This window comes from Lemur catta, chromosome 17 (genome assembly GCF_020740605.2).
Source record: "Lemur catta isolate mLemCat1 chromosome 17, mLemCat1.pri, whole genome shotgun sequence".
Taxonomy (NCBI): Eukaryota; Metazoa; Chordata; class Mammalia; order Primates; family Lemuridae; genus Lemur; species Lemur catta.
The window spans coordinates 7,317,041-7,343,006 of record NC_059144.1 but is presented as its reverse complement, the minus strand read 5'-3'; the positions used below and the strand labels follow the sequence as shown (position 1 = coordinate 7,343,006).

At 54.8% G+C, this 25,966-nt stretch overlaps 1 protein-coding gene across 1 annotated transcript; it reads left to right on the top strand.

The window, feature by feature from the left end:
* The first annotated feature begins 1,299 nt into the window (after nt 1–1,299).
* Nucleotides 1,300–19,892, top strand: LRPAP1 (LDL receptor related protein associated protein 1). Its single transcript, XM_045528160.1, has 8 exons — nt 1,300–1,546; nt 8,424–8,568; nt 12,389–12,513; nt 13,683–13,803; nt 14,864–15,022; nt 16,562–16,644; nt 18,082–18,258; nt 19,455–19,892. The coding sequence occupies exons 1-8, from the start codon at nt 1,334–1,336 to the stop codon at nt 19,515–19,517; spliced, it is 1,086 nt and encodes a 361-aa protein (XP_045384116.1). The 5' UTR covers nt 1,300–1,333; the 3' UTR covers nt 19,518–19,892.
* Nucleotides 19,893–25,966: the final 6,074 nt, after the last annotated feature.

The following is a 25,966-nucleotide window of genomic DNA, read 5'->3' as shown; positions in this document are numbered from 1 at the left end:
TAAGCATAATTCTAGCACTCTGGGAGGCTGAGGTGGGAAGATGGACTCAGACCAGGAATTCAAGACCAGCCTGGGCAACACAGCAAGACTCTGTCTCTAAAAACACTTTTTTAAAAATTAGCCAGTTGTCGTGGCATGGCCTCTAATCCCAGCCACTCAGGAGGCTAAAGTGGGATGGTCACTTGAGCCCAGGAGTTGGAGGCTGCAGTGAATTCTGATCGTAACACTACACTGGGCAACAGAGCAAGACCCTGTCTCTTAAAAAAAAAAAGTAAGTAAATAAATATTGATTCCTCCCAGGATGCTTTCTCCACTCCCTTCCTTTGCCCTCATTGTCCTTCCCCTCAGAAAATCCTCCTTTCCCAGGCACAATCCTGCCCACCTTTGGAGGCCTTTTCAGGTAACTCTTGCCAAATGGGTTCATCCTGTGCCTTCTCTGAGCCCCAAAGCACGTTGTTCAAGCCTCCACTCACCCATCTGGGGCGCACTCTTTCTCTGTTTCCCACTTGACTTGCAGGGTACTGCTGAATTCGCTGGCCAAGCCCCCAACAAGCAGACTACGCTAAATTCTGCTCAAAGGATTTACTAAAAGGTGGGGGGTGAAGGGGGGAATGACACAGGTACAGAAACTCTTCTAATAGAGAGTGCATGGAGAGTGTCTGGGACGCAGTGTTCGCACTGTTTGGGGTGCAGGTGCATGTCTTCGGGAAAACCGTGAGCGCCCCTGCGCACTTGGAGACCACCCAGTGGGCTGCTCGTTCCGGGACCTCCTGGGCCGTAGGCTCTTCTTCCTCCGTCAAGGGAGGGAGTGGGCTAGGTTGTGCCGAGGTTCTGACAGCACTGACACTTGCACCTCTGCGGGCCAAGCAGGGCCACCTGCCCTAAGCCCGTAATGACACGGAAAAATAGTTACCAATGCAGATAAATAGGAACATTCTCAGGGCCCCAATTTCTGAGCTTTTCATTCTTCCTGGGGGCAGAAGGGAAAGTGGCCTTCGGTCACCGAGACTCAGGGTTCTGGGTGTGGCTGGGTCCTACCTCCAGCCCAGCCGCCCACGTGCCGCAGTCCAGCCTAGGCAGCTGGAACCCGGCTTAGCCGCCCCGCCTCCTGGAGGCCGCAGCATGGTTGCCTAGAAGAGGCTGCGTATCTCCGCAGGGCTTCCTGGGCTCTGTAGTCCGCCGGCGGCCTCGCCTGGGCCGGCCGCTCCCGGGAAGACTACAACTCCCAGGAGGCCGCGCGGCGCGCGGGGCGGCAACTGGCGAGCAGGGCGGGGCGATGGGGGGAGTCCTCTGCTCGCGTCGCCGAGCGCGGGCTGTCCGGCCGCAGAGAAAGATGGCGTCGCGAAGGGTCCCACTGGAGCCGCGCGGGGTTCCGGCGCTGCTGCTGCTGCTGCTGCTGCTGCTCCTCCTCGGGCCCCGGCCCGCGGCGAGCCACGGCGGCAAGTACTCGCGGGAGAAGAACCAGCCCGAGCCGCCCCTGAAGCGCGAGCCCGGGGAGGAATTCCGCATGGAGAAGCTGAATCAGCTGTGGGAGAAGGCCCGGCGGGTAAGCGAGGGCCCGGGGGCAGGGGCGCAGGCCGGGGGCGGCCGAGCAGAGGGCCCGGGGGCCGGGTGAGCGAGGGCCCGGGGACAGGGGCGCAGGCCTGGGGTGCGGGTCACGAGCCCTGTCCTTGGTACAGCCTCCCCAAGGGTCAGGTGGTGCACTCCGACCCCACCTGCGGCAGGAAAGGGACCCAGACGTGAAGGTGATTTGCCCAAGACCGCGGAGACCTGGGTGCCGGCGCCAGAGAGCTGTAGTGCAGCCCAGCGCAGCTGAAGGCTGAGACTCCCAAAGGTTAAGGGTTGCAACGCTGCCCAGCCTGGCCCGTGCGCTGAGCTGAGCCACTTCTCCAGAGTTAGAGATAGAACCTGGTTAGATCTCAGGTCTCCTGCCTTCCAGGCCTGTACCTTTTCCATCGCTTTATTTCTGTCTGTATGGAGGAACAAGAAAAACGCGGTGATGGGCACAAAGACGTGTGCAGGGACAGCAGAAATCCTGGAAGCCGGCCCATTCTTGTTAATTTGGGTGAGGGATGTGGGATCAGTTTAGAACACAAGACAAGGCGGTGTTGAAGGTCAGCTTAACAGATGATCTAATCTGACCTTCTTTTTAGAGATGTAGATACAGAAGCCCAGAGCAGAAAGGGCATCCCCAAGGTCACTTGGGCAGTCAGGGCAGAGCTGGGATTGCAGCTGTTTGTGCTGCCCTGGCTCCTTCACTAACATGATGGTTTTTGTTTGGTGAAATGGGTATTTGCAAACTGTGACCTACCCCTCTAGGCTTCACTGACACCTTCTCTAAAGTGACAGGGTCAGATGGGATCCTCTGTGAAGTGTTCCTCTTTTAAGCATTTCTGACTCTTTGAGAAGGAGAGTAAATAATTTGTAAAATAAGAACTACATTTTGGAACAGAAAAGAGGAAGAACTTTGGCTGGGGAGAAAGAGGTTGGGGAGGGACAGTTGGGAGGAACAGTCTGCAGGGGCAGTGGGGACTGATGCCCCAGCTTTGTTCCCCAACCCGTGTACTTGAGGACTCCGCTGGGCAGGGCACAGCAGTGGAGCCCCATTGTATGACGTTCAGCCTGTGGAGTGGGCACTCGGGCCCGGAGGGGCAGGACTGCTTCCTGGAGGAAGGGGCTCTGGAGGGGCAAGGGCTCTGAGCAGCAGGGAATAGATGTGACCAGGAGTGGCTGGGGCATGGGACCCTGTCCTCGCTCGTGCCCAGTGTGGTGGGTGTGCAATGCATCTGACAACTGGATGGAGAGTCCCCCTAGGATGAGAATTTGGGACAAGGAAGAGATGGGTCTGGATATTTTGGAGGTTGTGTTCAGGAAACACTCTAGGGCCCAAGAACCCGAAGGGCTCCCTTTGCTTTGGGGACCTGGCCCCAAGTCCTCCCCCTACCCTGCTGAGCTGCCCTGGTCAGCCGCATCTTGCTGGTCCAGATACCACTTTTTCTGCTGCCTCCCAGGACCAGCCCTCTGCGCCTGTCAGCCTCAGTGGCTTCCTCAGCCCCACTCTGGGGCTCACCTGCCCTTGTGCTGCACCTGCATGGTCCTCGTGTTCTCAAGCGCTCAGTGCACACCTGACCTGACGTCCCTCTTGCATCTCTACTGTCTGTTCGCTGGTAACTCTGCTGGGTTGAGCTGCTCACCTCAAATTTGGACTGAGGCCTTGGGCTAGATGACCTTTCTGGTCTCTTCTAGCTCTGAAGTTCTCTAATTGTACGTGCAAGTCTGTTTTGCTGAACAGAATGTGAAGTTCTTCCAGAGTGGGGTTATGTTTTAGGATATTTTGTATGTCTTCCCCACTTCAGAGAGCCTCACACTCTGGTGGGCAGACCAGTGAAGCACACACTGCCTTGTCCTGGTTTTCCTCCTAGATAGTGGAAGCTTGCCAGGGGTTGGTGGGAGCAGGTCCCAGATGGTGAGCCGTCCTCAGTGAGCTGGTATATAGGCGTCAGACCTGTCGGCATCTTTATTGTAAAGGTTGTTCGTGGTATGGTTGTTCTTCTGGGATGGTCTTCATGCTTCGCCTCTTGCTACCAAGAGCACCAGGGTGCTGGGGTGGGCAGGAGGTGGTGGGCCACAGTGGATTCATAGAGGCAGAGAATTGTTCTGCAGACAGTCGTTCCCATCGGCTTCTTACCTAGCCCACCACAGATGGGGTCATGAGATGGGGTCTCACTGAAAAGAATGAGGGGCGGGCATTGGCCTGAGGTGACTGCTGCTTTCACAGAGCGGCATCTCATGGCACAGCCTGTCACCAGTGCGCTTGGCCTCCAAGACTTCCTTCACCAGCCAGGAGGATTTTGTCTTTCTATAATTTGCTTTATGAAAACATTAAGCACTTCTTTGCTAAATATAAAATCACAGTATACAGCATTACTTAGGGTATTATCGGGTATAGGGTAAGAGAAAGAGAGTCTGATGAAGTCTTGGCCTCATCTTCTCTTTCCAGTGTGCCTTTCATGGCCTGGGGGTGCGATGCCTGCCTTGACGCTTGGGTGCCACGGCAGGGGGAGCCTCTAGGAGCCACTAAAGTGTTTTTCATCTTGTTTTTTGGGCCAGGGAATCGTGCTTCATCCATTATGGCATCTTAAGTCTTGACTTCCTGCAAAGTCACCCAGTTCCTGTTTCATAGATGTGCTTAGGTGGTAGGAACTGGGGTTGCTTCTGCCCAGCTCATGGTGTTGACGTACGTCCACTGTGTCGCAAGACTGCTGAGCGGTGGCGGGAGCTGAGGGCTGTGTTGGAACTCTAGAGCTGCGGGAGCTGAGCAAAGGCTAATCTTGGGGAGCCTCTGTGGGAGCTTCTGTGGTCCTCAGGTCTGGGACTTTGTCCCTCTTTAGAGCTGGCATGTCTTCTGGTGACGCTGAGAGGAGCACTAGCACACACGGCTGCAGAGCGCTCATAGACATGCTCACGTCACCCTTGACTGGGGCGGTACAGTTCTGTGAGCTCAGAGTTCTGGGGTCCTGCGTGGTGCAGGGTCCTCAGGTCTGGGCACAGCCAGGGCGCGGATACAGATAGCCGGCAGCAGGCCATCTGAGGACGCAAGTGCCCTCTTCGAGCTCTGGGGTGGTGTCATTTGTTCCAGAAAAGCCAACTTTCTTCCCTACGTATTTGCATGATCACTATTTAATTTATGACAGATTCTGTTTTGCACTTGGTTTCCATTAAGCAGTCCTTCTAATTTAATGCGTTAACGTTTAACTTGAAAGAGGTGAAAGAATGCAGAAACAGGAGCTGGCGTTTGCCTGTGACCTGCTTGCCTTCCTCCTTTCCTAGTGGAGCCGATGGCCGATCTGTGGCATTGCTGCAGGGCACTTTTAGCACTGAGCTAGCTCATAGGCAGCGGAAGGTGAGCAGCAGCTCACGTGGAATTTAAACCCTCAGTGGCCTGGACCTGAGAGTTAGTGGTTTGCGAAGGCAGAACAAGGACACCCCCCCATGGGTTCCAGATGGTACAGCTCCCGGAGCACCTTCCCAACAGCACTGGCTCCACTCTCCCCGGGCCCTGGGAGGTGGACGGGAGGAAATGACGAGTCAGGTGGCCACAGGGGTGAGGGAAGACCACAGGTTACAGGTGATAGTGCCTGTCCTTGAGCCCACCAGGAAGCACACCTGGGCCAGGGCTTTGTCTGTCCGCCTGAGGCCTTCAGATCTGCTCCCCAGCAGAGGAACTAGCTGGTGGTCCGGGGATACCTGGGTTCTCTGCCTGTAGCCCCAGAGAGGGCAGACCCAGGCCACTCACCACCAGTACTCACTCCAGAGAACGGAGCCAAAATCATCTGCCCCACGGGTGCTGCTCCTGCCATGGGCAGGGCTTGTGCCCAGACAGGAGGGACACCCTGGGCCTTGGCGCCCTGGGGTGGGCTACAGGCCCCCCTTTCTCTGAGGAGCACAGCATGTAAGAAGGTACCCAGTAAGACTCTACGTAGTAACAGCAGCCACATTCAGCGTGTAGGGAAGTAGACAAAGAAGCCCTGTCTGTTGTACCAAGACTTTGTGTCATGAACAGAAAATAGGTAAATATGGGCTTCAAATTGTAAGTAGTGTGAGCCTGGGAGCCAAGGCTGCTTTGTGCAGTGGCTTTGTGCCGTCAGAGTGGCCCAGTAGTCTCGCTCAGCTCATTCTTCCCTGTCCCCTGACTTTCCCGACTCCACCGACCTCCCTCGGGAGCTTGGCATCACCCGAGTTCCTCGTCACCAGGTTCTTCCTGTCCTGGGAGCACACAGACTTCCGTGCTTCTAGTCTCCGGAAGGCATCCAGGGCAGCCAGGTGGAGGTGTGTCGGAGGCACTGAGTGAGAGGGTTTTAAGGTAAGGGAGGGGCCTGGAAATCAGTCCCTACAGGTGAGGGGGGACCTGTACCAGGAAGCGCTGAACCACAGAGACCCTGCGCCAGGAGTACCCACAGGGAAGATGCAGAGGGCAGGGTCAGAGAAACTTCTAGAGAATTAGAAACTCTTCCCTGCCCTTGGCCCTGCCATTCATTTGAGGAACTTGCCTCAGTGGTCTGCATTTTTCCCTAGTTAGATTTTAAACTCCTGGAGAGGGGGGCCTGCACAGCTGGGTGGCCGTGGGCTTGGAGTGCGGTTTTGAGAGAAGAGAGGGCGGAGCTGGCAGGTGCCATCACCCAGTTGTCTGGTTTTGCCCATGGGCCCCTTGAGGTCTAGGGGTCTCCTTGCCCCCAGGCCTGGCTCAGCCCCGAGAGCCCAGGTGGCAGGGAGGAGTGCGCTGCAGAGGGAGGGGTGGCTCAGCCTCCACAGGGGCAAGTGGGCCAGGGAGGTTCCTGAGGGCTGGAGCTCCAGACAAAGAGGACAGCTCCATTGGAGCCTGGAGGAAACTCGTGTCCCTGCTGTGTGCGCACGCGGAAGGTCTGGGCCTCCCACAAGTCCCCGGGGGCTGCGGCAGTGTGGGTGCACACGCAGAAACAGGGGATGGATCTTAACTTGACGTTTCCTGTGGATATTTACTCTTTTTATGTAATCTTTTTATGGACATATAACACACATACTTCAAATATTTTCTTGTGTTGTATTTATGACCATTTATGTTAGAAAATAGCTAATGAAACTTAAAGATTAATATTCAAAATCTCCAAGGGAAAACAGATGCCGTGTTGAAACTTGCACAGTCAGAGACACACACAGGTGATGGCACAATTCCAGCCGGTGCACCTGGATCAGAGCTCAGATGAGCAGGAGCTGGGGAGCTCCCTCCTGGAGCCACAGAATGGACATGGTGGGGAAGCCCCAGGGGAAGGGAGATGCAGGTGTCCGCTCTGGGACTTGTTCCGAGAATGCAGGTCCTCAGGGAAGTTCGCTGGTCTGAGATCAAACAGCTTTGGGAATCAGGGCTCCACCATGCTGATGGGTTCCTTTGCTGCAGGACTTTTCAGAGCCTTTAATATGCTGGTGTCACAATGTAAATGAGGTGTGCAGCTTTTTCCCAGTTAGCTTGGGTGTGGCTTGGAAATTGGCCATTAAGTTCTGTCTTTAAAAACCCCAAAGCAGCATGCCTAACGGTCACCTTCCCTTGTCCTTCCCTCACCCCAGCCCCAGAGCTGGATGGGACAGGGATGGGATGAAGAAAGCGTGCCGAGGGTCAGGGTGGGGAAGCCCTCAGCCACGTGCCCTTGCCCCCAACTTGGCAGCCGGCCAGACAGAGCGTTGAGGGTTCGTACCTGTGTGGTTTACTCTTGAGCAGGTAAGAGAGTGAGTCATTCCAGACCCAGAAGCATCCAGACCCCTTTAAGAAGCGTCTCACAGTGTCACTAGAGACCATGGTGTACTTCAGAGGTAGAGATTGAGGGTCCCTGGGAAGTGAAGACAGGGCAAATCTGAAATTACAGTGTTTTCTTTTTTTTTTTTTTTTTTTTTTTTTTTTCTTTTTTGGGACAGGATTTCTAGGAATCTGTGCTTGCTATTTTCCCCTTGTCTGGGACCACGAGCTCAGGTGCCTGGCCTTCGCCCCGTGCGTTCCCTCTGCCTGGGCAGCATCCCGTGTCCCAGGGCAGCCATGGTTGTGCTCAGGTTTAGTTTTTAAGATTTTATTCACGAGTTTTCTGTAAATTCAATCTTCTGCTCTCTCTGGTGGTTTTAGTTTACGTTCTGTGATAGATGTGTAGTGTAGGAACAATGTAGTGGGCATCTTCACCAAGCCCCTCGTCCGGCCCCCTGCATCCCTCTCACCCTGTTTACCAAGTGGCCAGTGAGTGTCACCAGGGGGCAGGGTGGGAAAGGTAGGGTGTCCTGCTACAGGAGCCCAGCGTGGGCAGCTGGAGCACTGGCAACTATGTTAGCGAAACGGCGCCCAGCAGACTCGGGGTTTCCAGAGCGTGCCTTGAGACATGTCTGTGTGTAAAGGCTGGCTGTCTTTGGACATTCTTGTCTTTTTTTTTTTTTTTTGAGACAGAGTCTCCCTCTGTTGCCCGGGCTAGAGTGCCGTGGCGTCAGCCTAGCTCACAGCAACCTCAAACTCCTGGGCTCAAGTGATCCTCCTGCCTCAGCCTCTTGAGTAGTTGGGACCACAGGCATGCACCACCATGCCCGGCTAATTTTTTCTGTATATGTTTAGTTGCCCAGCTAATTTATTTTTAGTAGAGACGGGGGTCTCGCTCTTGCTCAGGCTGGTCTCAAACTCCTAAGCTCAAATGATCCGCCCACCTTGGCCTCCCAGAGTGCTAGGATTACAGGTGTGAGCCACCGCGCCCGGCCACATGTGGGGTTTTGAATCCTGTTGTCAGTGGCCCTAACTCTGTCTCCTCCTGGTCTCCCGGGATCTCCTGGTCATCACCTCCTCAGAGGTCAGTGTCTCCTGCTGTGTCCGTGTCGCTCTGTAGCTGGTTGTCACGGGTCCCTCTGTTCTCGCTCGGCAGCTCCATCTGGCCCCCGTGAAGCTGGCCGAGCTCCACGCTGACCTGAAGATGCAAGAGAGGGAGGAGCTTGCCTTGAAGAAGCTGAAGGTCGAAGGCTTAGACGAAGATGGGGAGAAGGAAGCGAGACTGAGACGCAGCCTCAGCGGTACCTTTGTTCTTCACTCACGTCCCTTATCCGGAAAGCTCAGCATCCTAAATGCAGAAATCCTAAATGCTTCAGTGAGCATTAGGTTCAGCATCCTAAATGCAGAAATCCTAAATGCTTCAGTGAGCATTTCCTTCAAGCATGATGTGAAGGAAGTGCTCAAAAAGTTTCAGATTTGGGGGGCGTTTCAGATTTCAGGTTTTTAGATAAGAGGTGCTCAACCAGTATGTGGGGAAGCAGGCACCCAGCCTCAGTGGTGCTGGCTTCCTGGTTCCCTCACCTGTGCAGGGCTCACCTCCGAGGGCAGCGCAGCCTTGGCTGTGGCCCCAGCTCCTGTGCTGCTTCAGGAGTGTCGTTGGCAAACTGGAGGGAGGGCTGTGCAGGCAGCCAGAGGCCCTGGAGTGCTTGCGCAGCAGAACGCGCAGCCGCCTGGGGAGGCAGCAGGCGTGTCCCCAGCATCTTGGAGTTCCAGGGAGGCGGGTTTTAATGTTATGAAAATAGCTTTCTAATGTCAGCATGGACCGTGTCGTGGCGCAGTTAGTGAGCTTCTTGTTCCCGTGGGTATTCAAGAAGAGGCAGAGCCGTCATCTGCCAGGCGCCCAGTATGTGGAAGACACATGTGTTCTCAGGCCCAGAGGTTTTTAAAGACAAGGTTGTGACTGTTCTTTCAGACCCTCCTTCGCTGCCATCCTCCCCGCACCATGGCCGTCAAGCAGGGCTCCGGCGGGACGAGGGTGGGGCCCCGGCGCCCCGCCCTGTGGGGCTTGGATCAGCGGGACTGGGGGACGGTGCTCCCAGCTGACTGCTTGCCTTCTGTCCAGACGCGGGAGAGCAGAGGCGGCACTGTCAGGTCCCATGGCGACCGTGGGCACCTCTTTACCCCCGGCTCTCTGTGTGACCCGGGCACACTGTGGGTCCCCGTGCCCCAGTCCTCCTCCTGTCTCATGGGATTGTGGTCGTGAGCCAAGTGCAGTACTGGCCACAGGGGGCCGGGGGTGGTGGCTGTTGCTACTGTAGCTGTGGCCCCCGAGCAAGGTCACAAAGCCCCACCATGCCTGGAGGCTGCTCTGGCTTGGCACTGCCCACATGCTGTCTTCCTCAGGCATCACCATACTTGGTGACATAAGTCTTGCACAGTGACACAAGTTGCCGTTTCCAAAGTCCCTTCCTTAGGCCGAATGCCAGAACATCTACTGCTTAAAACTCTGAGATACTGTGATCCCCATTTGAAAGGCTCAGAGAGGTTAAGTAACTTGTCCAGGCTTGTACAGCTGAGAGTAGTACAGCAAAGATTTGAAGCTGGAGTTTTCTGACTCCAGAGCCGGTGCTCTGTCCCCAGCTGCCCTCCTTCTGCCATCGTCAGATATCACCAGGCACGCCGTATGGCTGTGTCTGGAATACAGGCAGAGAGCTGACTTCATTTCTACTGTATATGTTCAAGGGTGTGGGCAGAACATAGACCAAGATGTGGTGACAGGGACTGTCAGGTGACGGGGGACAGTGGAAACAGTTCTGGATAGTCACACCCCAGCCAGCATGTCTGAGGCCCCTCCCAAGAGCCAGGAAAGGAGCCTGTCCCGGAGTTAATGCCTGACGGGGAAGGACCTGGCCATGTGGCAGTGGCAGCCTGGGAGGGTCGAGCTGTGAGAGTCCCTCGTCCTTCCCAGAGGGAACCAGCCCCCGGAGCCGAGTGGGAGGAGCGTGTGGGGCAGAGAGAGGTGGGTTAACAACCCGCTCCTCTCACTGCCAGGCTCAGCGTCCTCCCTGCACGTGGCTTCCAGCCTCGGCCGAGTCCAGGTCTGTGGCCCACGTGCAGCTGCCTCTGTTTTCTGCCTGGGTGACGTTGGTCTCTTTGCTGGTGCCAGGTGACCTGGCAGAAGACCAGTGGATGCTAAGAGCTGGCGTCCAGGAAACAAGCCCTGCCGAGCACTCAGGAGGGAGAGGTCCCTGAGGTGCCCAAGCTTTCTGAGTGGCGACCGGCCTACCTTCTGGATGTGGCCCCTGGACTCCCCGAGTTCCCTCAGTCCCCCGAGCCATGTAGTGCAGTGTCCAGCCCAGGAGCCCGGGGACGAGAACGAGCACTGCTGCTAACAGCCCCAGGGCACCGACTGTAGCCATCTCTGCCTGGGCACGCCAGGATGTTTGGTCACCTGGCCAGCCCCCAGCACCTAGGGAGCACACCGCCTGGGGGTCAGTCCTGGGACAGTCCTGCGCTTCGATCCCCACGTCCACCCAACCCCTGGGGCCGCCTCACTCCCAGGCGCAGGGTGCAGGGTGGGTTGTCCTCTCCAGAGCCCTAAGGGTTCTGCACCCCTGAGCCACCGCCAGCTTCAGTGCTCCATGCAGAACCCAGCACCCCAGAATCTGGAGCCTTCACAGGAGGCTGCCAAGTGTGACTGTGGGCAGTTTGCCTTTTGGGATTCTGAGGCAGCTTCTCCAGCCTCTGGCTCCAAGCTCCTGGTGACTCAGAAAACCCAGGAAGCTCCGTACCAAGCTTCTAGGGAAGAAGGGATGGGAGTTTGAGAGAGGCCGAGTGAGCCCCTGAAGGGGACAGCAGGGCGGGCTCTGCAGGAGGTGGGCCCTAGGAGAGCCCCCTGAAAGGGACGACAGGCAAGCCCTCTTCCAACTGAGGAACAGACGTGGTGGGACCAAGGGGGTGTGGGAAGAGATGCTGGAAGAGGCAGGGGCAAGCAGGCGAGTCCCAGATCCCAGGGACACCTAGCAGAGGGCTTGTCCCACAGAGCCGCGGCGCTGGCTGGCAAGTCAGAACTGGCCTCTGGAGAGCTGCTGCCTTGGACAGAGGCTAGACCAAGCCCCAGGCTCCGCTCGCTGTGTTCCGGAGCACCAGCCCGTCCTCAGCCCAGCTGCCTGTCAGCACCAGGCTGGCGTTCAGCCCTTGCTCTCGTGTTAGCAGTGACGATGTGTGCTGGGAGAGAACCCGGCCCACACATGAGAGCCCTCCCGGCCGTGGGGGTAACGCGTGGGCAGATTGTCTGGAAGCTCCCCCGTCCCCCATGTTGACTGGGCAGCAGCACACTGGTGATGAAATTTCTCCTGGCTACTACTAGTCACTTTTTGTTAGAAGCTGCTAACACTGAAGTGTTTTGGCTTTTTGTTTGTTTGTTTTGTTTTGTTTTGTTTTAGACAGTCTCACTCTGTTGCCCAGGCTAGAGTGCCGTGGCATCAGCCTAGCTCACAGCAACCTCCAACTCCTGGGCTCAGGGGATCATCCTGCCTTAGCCTCCCGAGTAACTGGGACTACAGGCATGCGCCACCAAGCTCAGCTAATTTCTTTCTATTTTTTTAGTAGAGATGGGGTCTTACTTTTGCTCAGGCTGGTCTCGAACTCCTGACCCCCAGTGATCCTCCCGCCTCAGCCTCCCAGAGTGCTGATGTTACAGGCATGAGCCACTAGGCCCGACTAAACAGTGAAGTTTGTTCTTTAGAAAATGTTTTCCTCCAAATAAAAATGTGATTTGAGCTGTTGGAAAGCTCGCCCCACCGTCACACTGCATGCTCAGCCAGTGGGGCCTCTGTTCGGTCATAGAGTTTACCCTGCGGCAAGAATTGGGGCTGCATCTGTCCTGGGGTGTCCCGTGGGTCACTGGACCTGTTTGTAAATGCTGAGAGTCTTGCAGCCCCCAAGTTTGCTTATATTCTTATTCCCGCCAGATCGCAAGTGGTCATCCATAAAACTGGGGTGAGAGGAAACTTCCAGAAAGTGAGAAGCAAACCTGTCTCACCACTCCAGGAGTTGAGATGTGTTGGCTCCTGTTTCTCAAAAGAAACCGTGTTAAATAAACCTCCCCTTCTCTCCTAGTCATCTTGGCCAAGTACGGCCTGGACGGGAGGAAGGACGCCCGGCAGGTGGACAGCAACTCGCTCGGCGACGGCTCCCAGGAGGACTCGCTGGGCGACCCGCGGCTGGAGAAGCTGTGGCACAAGGTACCCTTGCGTTTGTCCGGGGCCTCCAAAGCCTGCGTGGTGTCGAGAGTTGAGGTGGGGCTGCTGTCTGCGCCGCACAGCCCAGGGCTTAGGGCAAGGCTCGAGAAGACAGTCGTGATGCTGTTCTGCGATCATTTTCCCTTTCCTGTGAATGTGTTCAGCTTTCCTGTTTAGAATATGTCTTGCCCTTTCAACAAAGAAATTCTATTTATCTTTTAACTATTAGGCCTTCACATATGTAGAATGTGCTTAGTGGTATGTAGTTAACTTGCACAGGATCCTAAGGTAACATGGCTGAGTTTTTTACTTTGTGTCTACTTTTTAATTTTGAGAGTTTGTCCCATGGATGTGCTTCTGTGATAGGAAAGGTGTCCTCAGCCAGGGGAGCGTGTCTCAGGGGTGTCTGGGAGGCGGGCAGTGCTGGGCTTGCCCTGCTCTTTGCCGTGGGGTGCAGGCCTCAGGATGGGGTGGGGCCAGGCATTGGGACGTGGCGGTGTCTTGGTCGGCCCGTGGCAGGGTTAGTCGAGTCTGCTCCCTTTTCCACCGGCTGCTGGTCTAGAACAGTTTGTCTGGGTCCCACTGATTTGGGGTCAAGGATTGAAATTCTTGTACCAACCCAGTACCAGTTCACTGTCCTCATTCAGGAGGGATGTAGCCAGTGAAGGGGGCAGAGTCAGAGGGAGGGAGGGTCCTGTGTGTCCTCCCTGGCCGTGCCCTGGACCTGCATTCTCCCTGGGTCACTGCACAGCCCAGGAGGCAGGTGGGAGCGTGGTGAGGGGACTTGCCCGAGGTCCTTCTAGGAAGATGGCCTTGCTGTCCTTGCCAGCCACAGCCAGGAGACCTGGCGGGTGCAGGGGACAGCAGGCTCTAGGTCCCTTCTGCTCCCCACACCTGGCCGGCATGGTGTCTGTCTCCCACTGAGCCCAGACACATCCAGGACTGACTTTGGACCTCTCCTCCACAGTTTGGTTTTTGTTTTCTTGCCACACATAACCCAACTAGAGGGTTGCGAGGGTCGTAATGGCCAAGAACGAGCCCAAGTACTTTACACCCAAAGGCTCCTGCCTGACCACAGGGGAGCTTTCAGCTGGAGGGCATCCAGGCACCGTGGCGTGGGCAGACTGGCAAGGCCACAAGGGTGTTGACTCAAGGTCTTGTTCCCTCCTTAGGCAAAGACCTCTGGGAAATTCTCCAGTGAAGAACTGGACAGGCTCTGGCGGGAGTTTGTGCATCACAAAGAGAAAGTCCACGAGTACAATGTCCTGCTGGAGACCCTGAGTAGAACCGAAGGTGCTCTCTGGCTCCACAGGGAGGGCCTGGCGAGCCCTGTGCCTGGGGTGTGCCCTCTCAGTGGGCAGCCCTGGCCCCAGAGTGCCCCAACCCGTGACATTGCTGGGTGGGGAGGGACACACTATGCCCTTTCCTCAGATTTCCGCCCAGCTTGTGAGTGGGAATTTCACTGTTTAGGAAGGGATGTGTTTGATGCTGCCCAAATGTATTTGGCCAGATGAGCCATTTCTTGAGTGATTTGGGCAACCTCTGTTGTCACTGGCATCTGTACCCCTGTCACAGACCAGCAGCTACCACCTTTTTTTTTTTTTTTTTTTTTTTCTTCTGAGGCAGGGTCTCACTCTGTTGCCCAGTCTGGAGTCTGGTAAAGTCATCATACCTCACTGCAGCCTCATCTCCTGGGCTCAGGTGATCCTCCTGCCTCAGCCTCCCCAGTAGCTGGGACTACAGGTGCACACCACCACGCCCAGCTAATTTTTCTGGTTTTTTTGTAGAGATGGGGTCTCACTATGTTGCCGAAGCTTGTCTTAAACTCCTGACCTCAAGTGATCCTCCCACCTCAGCTTCCCAAAGTGCTGGGATTACAGGCATGAGCTACCTCGCCTGGCATAGCTGCTGCCTTTTGACTGGCATGACTTTTTCTGATGGGTCTTTCGTTTTGAACTCAAGACCCTTCCCAAATATGTGACTTTTGCACCCTGAGACAGAGCACGCTGGAGGCTGGTGACCCAGCAGGGAAGGGCACCGGGACCCCAGAACCCAGAGTCAACCCATGGGGTTAGGCGCATTGGCTTCATCTCTGCCAAGCATGGCCCCGGTATGCATGTGGCCTTGTGTCTCACCTTCGAAAGGAAACGACACCCACATTACTCTCTAGGGCTGCAGGGGCCCAATGAAGGAGAAAACACTTTCAGCCAGAAGTGAGAGCGTTTTTGAGCTCTCCCAGCCAAGTAAATTCTAGACAATATCCGGGTGGCGGGTGGGCAGGGGCTTGGGGCGGCCCAGGCGTTGGACCCTCTAGAGGAGGAGCTCACCAAGCGTGGTGCTTCCATTGGCACAGACATCCACGAGAACGTCATCAGTCCCTCCGACCTGAGCTCCATCAAGGGTGAGGTCCTGCACAGCAGACACGCGGAGCTGAAGGAGCAGCTGCGCAGCATCAACCAGGGCCTGGGCCGTCTGCGGAGAGTCAGCCACCAGGGCTTCGACTCGGAGGCCGGTGAGCCCCACAGCCCTGACTGCCCATGCACCAGGCTGAGGACGGGGCTGTCTCTGCCTGTGTTTGTGGCGGGCGAGTACGTGGAGTCAGCCCCTAGTCACGCTCAGCCGACCCTGGGACTAGAGCAGGGCCCCGCCCCCAGGAGCTGTTGCACGGCCAGCTGCCAGTCCACCTGCCCTTGTTAGCCACGGCCCTGGGTGGCCACACCTTCCCGCGTCTCCCTGGACCCAGCATGCATGAACCCTCTGCTCCCTCTCTGGGTCCAAGCACAGCTGTCGTTGCCCTCACACCACCTGTCCCATGGGTTTGTCTCCCTCGGCACAGAAACAGGCGGCTCCACCACAGTGTCCTCACTCGTGCGCTGCACGCCCTCACTGGCGGGCTGCTCGCTGGGTTTCTCCTCGCCCAAGACCCAGGCCAGTGAGCCTTGCACAGGGCTTGCGTGGAGTGTGTCAGGGCATCACTTCACATAGCTTCTAATTCTGTTTATTTGTTCATCCTACAAACGTGCACCGCACGCTGGCCGTGTGCAGATCCTGCTCTTGACTCGGATGCAGCAGCCAATGAGAGACGTGGTTGCCGTGTTGACACCACAAGGCTGGCTTCTGTCCGCAGGTGCCAGGCAGAACTACCTCCTCTCCAGCACAGTGGTCAGATGGGGCTTGGCGCCCGGCTCCCCGTGGCTGGCTCTGTGGTGGCAGCTGTGTTACGTGGGTGTCGGCCATGTGCCCCACCAACCCCCAGCTCCCCGAACCTGCATGAGGGTTCACTGAGTTACTGAAGGGAAAAAGGGACCCACGTGAGCCTGGCTGTGGTCAGCGCAACAAACGGCAGCTCTGACCTCCCTGCCGTGGGCTGTCTTCCACATCCAGCCTGCTCCTGTAGTTCCTCCCGCTGGTCTGCCTGGTCTTTCCAGCAGCCCCTGCGAGCCCGGGGTCCTGGGGTCCTGGACAGGAAGCGTCAGTGCAGAGGAGGGAGCAGAGCTGCCATGGTGGGCTCACTGGGCAGGCCGCTTGGTCCAGTCTCCTCCGAGGTGGGGGAGGCATCTTCCACCGCGTCCTCTCTGAGCGCCAGCACAGGTTGAGGAGCTCGGTTTGCTTTGCTTTGCTGAGCAGCTAGGAGGGAGGCAGCGTGTGTGGCTGGACAGTCTTTAACTGAGGGCCTGAGTAGCCTCTCCACGCAGGCCGCCCCCACCTCGCCGTACGCGTCACAGCAGCCAGGTGCTCGCTGTGGAGCTCCCGGGCACAGCTGCCGGCTTCTATGTGTTTGGACACAAAGGAAAAGTGTTCCCTTTGACCAGAGGGACAGGGAAGCCACATTCCAGCCAGGTCATGTGAGCTGTGGCCTGCCCCGCTGTGCCTCCAAGGACACTCTGAAGGCACGAGCGTGCTCTCCCACACCCTGGGATGGTCACCCCTGCACACTTACACCGTCGTGCTTGGCTCACACCCACAGCTCCCTCGGGCTGGGTCGGCCGCGGGGGCTCTCGGCTCCGATATGCATCGCTAGACCACTGAAGCTGCTTCTGCTCTTGCCCAGAGTTCGAGGAGCCCAGAGTGATTGATCTGTGGGACCTGGCCAAGTCAGCCAACCTTACTGAGAAGGAGCTGGAGTCGTTCCGGGTAAGGAGAGTGCAGGTCGACGCCGTCTCAGCAAAGTTATCTGGCAGCTGTCTCTCTTTTTGAACCCTGATGGCATGGCAAGGATTCTTTTGCTATTTTTCCCTTAATCATACAGTGAACAAATGCATGTTTTTGTCTAGACCCTTTTCCTTCTTGTCCTCTGCGTCCCTCTGGCGTCCTGGTAATGGCCTGTGTGGGGCCGCGTGTGCATGCCCCTGCCAAGCAGGCCTGCAGTCTGCAGGGACGGTGGCCCCCCTTGGGCACCTCTGCTCAGCCTGGGGTGGACGTTCTGCGTGTGAGGGGTGCTCAGAATGGGGAGGAGGTGGCCCAGTTGTCTGGTGGGGCAGGGGCTGCTGGGAGCTGGTGCTTTGAAGTATTTTGTGGGGGGAGATGCTGAAACCCTACGCTGGAGCCGTGGGCTGTGAGGGAAGGGACTTTGGTTCCTTCGTTCATTCATAACATCTGAGCGGCGGCCTCGTGTGAGTCCTGCTCTGCCAAAGCTGTGTGTGCTCAGTGGGTCCTGCGAGCATGTGAGGGTCAAGGGTCAGGGAAGCACTGGGCCGTGGCGGGTGAGGGGGGCTGGGGGCACCAGCATCGACTGGGATTGTTTGGGGGTGTCACTGTTTCCTGAGACAGGGAACACAGGGAAGGAAGGAGACTGTTTTGGGTGGTAGGGAGTCCTGGAGCATGTAGAGTTCTGGATCATTCTGTTGGGTGGCCTCGAGGAAGCGGCAGGAAGCAGGGCAGCCTGTGAGCAGTGGTCTTGGCAGGAGCTGGAGTGCAGCGGGGTCTGTATGTGTCCCTGAGTTCAGTGATGTCCCCATGCCAGGCATCCATCTTGGGCTTGGTACTGCCCTCATGGAGCTTAGCGCTTCCATGGCCCCAGGAAGGGCCCTTGTAGACACCCAGGAGGGGTCGGGGCTTCTGGGGCACCTTAGCTGGGAGCGGGTACCTGTGTGGGGCTTGGCAGGTGGAGTGGGGAGGGTGGGGTCGAGGCTAGCCAGGGCAGACCTGGGACCGTAGTCTAGCTGGGGTCCCAGACACAGCACGAGGGCGGGAGGGAGAGGGCAGGGAGCAGTGGCAGCTGCAGCCGTGGGAGTCGGCCTGGATGTGGGGTCAGTGTGAAGAAGGACCCAGACACCCAGCAGGTTGGGGTGGGGATGCCGTCACAGAGACGACGGGGAGGTTGGGTCAGGTCCAGCGAGGGGGAGGTGCAGACTCGTGCCGGGTGGGCGTGATGGGCCCCTGGGGCTTCCGTTCAGAGCTGGCTAGTCAGTGCCCATCACACTGTCCTCCAGGGCACTCCCCAGGCCAGCCTGCCCTCCCCGTCACTGCTGGGTGTGTCCCTGTACCTGCTGTGTGCCCCGCCCCGGCCCCCCCATAGGTGATGTTGGTTTATCAAGGCCCTGAAATGGCACTGAGGGCTTGTTGTTCTAGGAGGAGCTTAAGCACTTTGAAGCCAAAATTGAAAAGCACAATCACTACCAGAAGCAGCTGGAGATCTCCCACGAGAAGCTGAAGCACGCGGAGAGCACGGGCGACGGGGAGCGCGTCAGCCGCAGCAGGGAGAAGCACGCGCTGCTGGAGGGCAAGACCAAGGAGCTGGGCTACACGGTGGGTCCCGCCCCGCGGGCCCCGGGAGGCGGGAGGAAAGGTGGTGAGGCCCCCCACGGGGCTCAGGGCTCCAGCTGACCTGGCTCCACTTACACTTCCTGGGCAAGGTCTAGCCTGTGTGGCTCGGGTGTGCAGGACAACGAAGCCCAAAGTGGTCTGCGCTGGGAAGCTCTGAGTGTGTGCAGTGCAGTCTCCTGACCCTCGGGTGAACAAGAGTCCTGAGACAGTATCCTCACCCCCTGTGGTGGCCAAGATGGGGCATGACCTGGGCGCCCTGCAGCAGGTGCTGGGTGGATCATTTGTAGTAAACCCGCAAATCGGGTTCCTTCCAGCCCTTTCTGCAGAGCAGCCTCTGGGTCAGGTGACAGAGGACAGGCAGGAGCAGGGCTGGGAAGCCAGCAGCACAGTCACTGCAGAGGCACAGGAAGCTCTGGACACGGTGCCGGCTGTGTCTGCAGTGAATGTTAGGGGCTGGGGGCTGCAGTGGGCAGGAGCCTCTTTTGTGCCTTTTTGCTGATTTGAAAGGAAACAAAACCTTAAAAATAAACTAAGGCCAAGGTACAAGGAGGAGAGGGTGGTGCGGGTCTGCACCTGCCTCTGGCAGGATGTGGGGGGGAAGCTGGCAGCCTGTGGCCCAGAGGCTTGACGGCAGGGCAGGAAGCAGAGCCTGAAGTTCAAGTCGTAGCCTGAGGATTTGCAGGGAGTTCTCCTGAGGTGGGCAGAGAAGAAACGTGGACCTTGTCTAGCTTCACCCGACCATGGAAGAAAGATGCAACGTTGGCTGAGAAATCGTGACAGGGCACAGTTGGGGGCAGCTGGGAGGAGCGACACCCTCCACTGCTGGGGTTGTGGTGGGGGCCGGGAGGGAGAGGCACCCTCCCCCACAGCCCCATCCCACAGTCTTTCCAGTCATTGCTCTTAAAAATGATGGCACAGGCAGATGACGAGAAAACAGTTTTCCTTTTCAGCAGGATCTGCTTCCAGCTGTTTGTTCTAATATTTTTTTGGTGGATGTTTTCTAGTTAATATTGAGCTGTTTTTATGATTTATTTATGACAACTTCTGAACGGGTGGGTAATTGCAGAGTAGGATAGAGAGCTCGTTAGATCGTGCGTCTCCCAGTGGCGAGCCGTGATGTCATGGAGCTGGACTCCGTGGTTGTCGTCCTCAGCTGATGCACTGCTTTCCGCCCGCAGGTGAAGAAGCACCTGCAGGATCTGTCCAGTAGGATCTCGCGAGCTCGGCACAACGAGCTCTGAAGGCGTCGGGAGCCCGGCCCGGCAGGGAGCATGTGAAGGCGGCCCAGGGGTTCGGTAGTGGCATTTACATGGACAGCCACGGCGAAGGTGCGGGGGGGCTGGTCACAGATGTGGCAGGAAGGACCACTTTAAATGACTGTTCAGCAGCTGCCGAGGCTGCGTCTTGGATCCAACTTCAGTCCCCTCTCTGGTTGTGGGGCTCCATTTCTTCTCGAGTGAGCATGGCGGTCACTCTCCGGCGAGGGCCCTGATGTCCAGCCACCTGCCAGTCCTCTGCTACAACAATACAGTTTGTATCAAAAATTTTATAGTTCTGCACTGGAAATATTATGTACAAAGTCCTTAAAAATACAATGCAGTGTTTAGACCATGTAATACTGACTCAGTGTCACAGCGGCTCTGGCTGGAACCAGCGCATGGTGAAGCGAAGCGCAGGGTGGTGCAGCTCCGGGGCCTCTGCTGGCTGTGGTTCCTGCCCTCACACTCCTAGTCCGCTCCTGTCCCCCTCTGCCTGCCCAAGGTCTTTGCAGCCAAGAGCTCTGAAGAGTTGAGGTTACCAGATGAAGATGGGAGGGCAGAGGCCTGTGGAGGGTGGGGTGGTGTCTCTTTGCTCTCACCTCTGCAGCTCGGGGCTGGAGGAGACCCCGACGAGCTTGCAAGGCCTCTGCAGCCAGCACAAGCGTGATCTCTCCTGCCTCTGACTCAGCGGCTGACGGCTGGGCGTCATCCGAGTCAAGGGTCAGAAGCAGCTCCCAAGTTTGATCCTGGCAGAGGCTTGACCAGTATATTGGGTTTGGCAACAGCTGAATCTCAGCTGGAATGTCAAGATCTGCCGAACACAAATATCCACTTGGCCATCGATTTATAAGAAAAGTTAAGGCTAAAGGCAGCATACTGGAGGTTTGCCTGTCGGGGGCATGGAGGTGGCAGGGCCCAGAGCGTGGCACATTGCGGGTCCCTTCATGGGCGTCCCGTTCCTGCGTGGACTCTGGGTGATGTGTGGCTTTCCGCCTGGCCTAGCGATGCCAGCCTCACTCGCGGGCTCTGCAGCACCCCCGTCTCCCCTTGGCACAGGAGCCTCACCGTGGCCTCCACGTGGTATCTCCCACACTAACCAGACCAGTTGGGACATGTCCCTCCCAGGCAGGGCTGGGGTGACGTCCACTCAAGTGCAGCCTCTGAGGCCCAAAGAAGTGCTCATCTGCTCCCCGTTGGTCCTGTCAGACTCGGAGCTCCAGGGCAGAAACTCGGGGGCCCACCAGGTGCCCCGTGTGCAGAGCACAGGCCTCATGGGTTCATAAATCAGGGTGGGGGGGGTGTGAGGCCTGGGGGGGGCTGGGCCCAGCACGTGGAGGCGAACGGGGGAGTCCCCAGTTCAGTTCACCCTCTGAGGAGTCAGCAGCAGAGGGGACTCTTGGCCTTCAGATGTGTCCAAGAGAAACGTGTGTCCTCCTGAGCCCTGTTACCGCCCCACCCAGGGGACTGGGTACAGAGTGAGCCCCTGAGCCCGGGGCCTGTGGCTGCCTTTTTCTTCAACTTCTAAATGATTGTATTGAAGTAAAAGATGCTTTCATAAAAGTATGCAGAACACACACAACTGAGTGGATGATCCCAAAGTGGGCAGTGTGGATGCCACAGCCTGGGTGAGACATGGACAGCACCAGTGTCCTGGCTGGACCCACCCCGCCCACACGCCTACCCCAGAGCTGTCCACACTCTTGACTTCAGCAAGGTTCATTGCCCTATGTGAGCATCATGGAAATTTCAGCATGTTGCATCGTGTGTATTTGCGTGTGTGTGGCTTCTTGTGTTAAGTATGTGGTTGAGATTCAACCATGTTGTCTGGCAGAAATTTGTTCCTTTTCATTGCCATGTATTCCACTGTGTGACTATACCCTACTTTGTTAATTCCATTTTATTGTTGGTGGACATTTGATATAACAACACCCAGCTGGAATAGCTGCAGCGAGTATACATGTGTGCATGTTTGCACACACCTTTTCTGGCTCCTAGGAGCAAGTGACAGGTCCTGCAGTGTGCATCTGTTCAAATAGAGTAGGCAGTTCCATGTTGCATGTTTCTGCCAGCAGGGTGGACGGAGAACACTAGCTGGTTGCCAGGACTTGGTGCTCAGACTTTTAAATTACAGGCACTCTGGCTGGTACTCGGTGGTGTCTAATTGTGGAGTAGTTTGTTTCTGTCCTGTGGCAGGTTCCTGTGGAGTTGGGGTTTGAGGGTGGTAAACACGAGCCCACCCAAGGGGTTCGGGTCAGCGAGGTGGGAGGTCAGACACTCATGGAGCCGCTGTCCAAAGCAAGATACAGACAATTTCCTAAACTCTGCAAAGCCAGGCACCTCCCAGAGGCGCCCCTCTGCCTTCTGTTGCCATAGCGTTTGCTGGTTCTTGGATTTCACATAAGTGGAATTAGGCAGTGGATTTGCGTGTGTGTGCGTGTGGTTTCTTTCGTGTAACATCTGAGGTTCATCCCAGTTGTTGCATGTGGCAGTGTTCGATTGCTTTCTGTTGCTGGGTAATGTCCCGTCATGTAGGTGCACCGCAGTTTATTTAGTCACCTGCCGATGAACCATCTGGGTTTCCAGTTTTGGTTGTAGCCAAGGTTCATTTTTCTCATATCTTCGAGCACCATTTGTTACATAGACTTTTTTCTCCCAACTAATTGATTTGCTACCTTTGTCAAAAATCAAATGACCCTTCAGCTGTGAGTCTGCTTCTCTTTGTCCTTGTGTTGTTGCCACACAGTCTTGACGTGGGTAGCTTTGCAGTAAACCCTGAAAGTAGACTGTGTGTCTCCAACTCTATGAGACTTTTAGGGCTGTTCAGGTCCTTTGTGTGTCTCCACGTACGTTTTAGAATCAGCTTCTCCGTTTCTACCAAAAAAGCTTCCTGGAATTTCAATAGAGATCCCCTTGGATACATTTTTGAGTACTTTTTCTTTAGTGTCTTGAGTACACTTTGGGAAGAATCAACATCTCAGCAGTATCGAGCCTTCCGAGCTATGAAGTTGTGTATTGCTGCAGCTATGTAGGTCATTAATTTCTTTCAGCATTGGACTGGAGCTTTCTTTGTGGGGGTCGTTCACGTTTTCCATTAGGTTTGGTCCCAGGTATTAGATGTGCGGTGCTATTATGAACATTGTATTTTTATTTCATTTTTCAGTTGTTTATATCTAGTGCTCTTATCTCCCATACCCTACCATTTGCATACAGTAGTTCTAGTGGCATTTCTGTGGACTGCAGGGTTTTCTCCGTGCTCCTGTGTAAACAACAGTGGTTTCGCTTCTCCTTTCCGACCTCTGTGCCTTGTATTTCTTTTTTTTTTTTGAGACAGAGTCTTGCTCTGTTGCTCAGGCTAGAGTGCCGTGGCATCAGCCTCTAGCTCACAGCAACCTCAAACTCCCGGCTCAAGCAATTCTCCTGCCTCAGCCTCCCGAGTAGCTGGGACTACAGGCATGCGCCACCATGCCCAGCTAATTTTTTCTATATATATTTTTAGTTGTCCAGATAATTTCTTTCTATTTTTAGTAGAGACGGGATCTTGCTCTTGCTCAGGCTGATCTCGAACTCCTGACCTCGAGCTATCCTCCCACTTCGGCCTCCCAGAATGCTAGGGTTACAGGTGTGAGCCACCGCGCCTGGCCTGTGCCTTGTTTTCTTACTACTCTGGCAAGGATGTCCCGTGCCAGCATCCTTATCTTATTCCCCATCTTAGTGAAAATGTGTGCAGTCTTTCACATTAGCTTTAAGGTTTTTATAGATGCATTTTATCAGATCGTGGAGATTCCCATCTATCCTAGCTCTGAGTGTATTTTCGTGACTGGGTGTTGAATGTGGTCAGGTGCTCTTTGATGCCTATTCATGAAGGCTTGCTTCCTTACCGAGTTACCATGGTGAATTGCAGTGATTGTCACATACCAAAATAACCTTGCATTCCTGGATGAATCCTATTTAGCCATGATGTATTGTGCTGTGCCTGTACAGCCAGATTAGGTTTGCCGATATGTGGATACATGCTTAAGGACTTCGCATGAACGTCTGTAAGAGATGTTGGTCTCTATTGCTCATTTTCTTGCTATGTGATGTCTCTGTCATGTTTGTTATTGGCATTAAATTGGCCTCCTAAAGCAAGTTCTGCCATAGTTTGTATAGGATTAGGCATTATTTCTTTCACAAATAGATGTTATGGGTGAAGCCATCTGGGCCTGGCATTTTCTTTGCACTCAGGTTTTTGATTAAGAACTCAATTTTCAAAAATAGGTAAGAGGCTGTTTGGATTTTCTGTTTCTTCCCATGTCATTTTTTTAAAGGTACGTTTGTTAAGGAATTTCATCTGAGTTATCAAAGTAATTTACATAAGGTTGTGCACAATATCCGCTTTTCTTAATCACCATAGACTATCTAGTGATATTCGTCTTTCTCATTTCTGGTGTTCGTACTTTGCATTTTTTCTTCTTTTCCCTTCATCAGTCTAGCCTAAGGGTTTATCAACTATAGATTTTTTTTTTTTTTTTTCATTTATGTCTGACCTTTTTGTGCAAATTTTATAGATTCTTTTCCCCCCAAATCCTGCTTTGGGGTACATTGATTTTTCTCTGTTGTTTTTCTGTTTTCTTTTTCATTGACTTCTGCTCTTTTTAGTCTTTTAAAATTCCTTTGTTCTACCTAATTTGTGTTTAATTTGTTCTAGGTTCTTGTAATGGAAGCTTAGATCATTGATTAAGAATATGAAAGAATGGAACAATACAGCTAACAATTTGATCCACTTATGCCCTTACAGAAAACATTCTTCTCAAGCACACATGGGCTGTGTTTTAGGACACAGAGCAAACATCAGTAACTTTCAGAAGGTAATGCACAGATAAGCAATATCACAGTCTTTGGCCACAGTGCAGTTAAGGAAATCAGTAGGAAATCAGTAATCAAAAGACAGTTAAGTACATTCAGAAACTTTAAAAAAATATACATAGATTGGAGAAAAAATCATACTGGAAATTTGAAAATATTTCAGACTGAATGGTAGTGAAAATACTGCACATCAGAACTTGGGAAACTGTGGTTAGAGCTATGCTTTGAGGGGATTTATAACCTTGGGTGCTTGTTGAAAGAAAGAACAAGGAGATTTGCGATTCTGGTGATGGCGGGCTAGGTGGTCTGGACTGACCGTCACACTGGAAATAAATAGGCCCCAGCAAGTACTAACCATCTCTGGAAAGTCCTGGAGTCTGACGGGCTGGGAGGGTACAAGCAAGGCCACGTAAGGGACAGCAGGAGCCCGGCAGGTCTCTGCAGCAGAACACTGGGTGCTTTTGCCCCGGCAGCGCTGCCAGTCCAGGCACTTGCAGGCACAAGTCCTGGTGGACCTGTCGGCAAAGAGGACAGGCGTCAAGGCGCCAGACCAGCCTCGGGGGGCCTGAGGGGGAACCTCCATAGCAAGCTGAGACCCCGAGTCCATACCCTCAGGGTGAGTCAAGGGAGAAAATCCCATTCCTGGCAAGAGCTGACCACAGCCAGCCCCCCAGGAGCTGCTCACCGGGCGAGCATCACTCCCGTGCCACAGGAAACCTGAAGCCCAAACCTGCGTTACGCAGGCTCTGCACTGGCCGTGTGCTGCCCCTCACAGAAGTCAGCACGACTCTCTGGAAGAATTATCTGGGTCCTAGTTCTCAAACCCAAAAAGGGTTTTGCATGAACACTGAATGGTTCACAAATGAAAATAACCAAGCACAGAGGACACAGGCCCCTGAGCGAGAAGCAGTGGGGATAACAGGAGGACAGTAGATGCCGAGTGACCAGTGACTACTATAAAATAAAAGGGTTTATTGTTTGCAAAAGAAAAGACGAAAACATCTTCAAGAAACTGTGAACTGTGGAATTACCTAATAGATTTTGAAGAACCAAATAGTACCTCTGGATTCCAAAGGAAAGATCTTTTCAGTAAATGGAGCTGGAGCACCTCATTTGGGGGAAAAATTTAAACTTTGTACCATACATGAAAGTCAAGATGGAGCATGGACCTAAATGTTAAAACTAAAATTAAAAACCTTCTAGAGGCAAACGGGAATATCTTAAACAGGCCACAAGAAGAGTCATAAAAGAAAAAGAAAAATTAGATTTCATCAAAATTAAAAATCTCTGCTTGTCAAAAGATGCCTTAAGAAAGTAGACTAGTAAGGCAGAGAGTGAGGAAATACAGCCATATCTGAGAAAGTGCTCATACCTAGGCTGCATCAGGAATCCTACGACCCAGTTTTCTCAGTGGGCAAACAGTTAAGCAGGCCCTTCACTGAAGAAGTTACCCAAGTGGTCGGGAGAGATGAAAGGCTCTCAGCAGCATCATCAGGGACGTGTGAGTGAGATGCCACGACACACCCATAGGGCGGCTGGAGTGGGAAGGACAGGCCCACACCAAGGCTTGGTGAGAGACGTGTGGC

Coding starts and splice junctions, on each gene's coding strand:
- LRPAP1 (XM_045528160.1), top strand. CDS start 1,334: ATGGCGTCGCGAAGGGTCCCACTGGAGCCGCGCGGGGTTCCGGCGCTG. Junction 8,569..12,388: donor ACTGAGACGCAGCCTCAGCG/GTACCTTTGTTC, acceptor CTTCTCTCCTAG/TCATCTTGGCCAAGTACGGC. Junction 18,259..19,454: donor CCAAGGAGCTGGGCTACACG/GTGGGTCCCGCC, acceptor TTCCGCCCGCAG/GTGAAGAAGCACCTGCAGGA.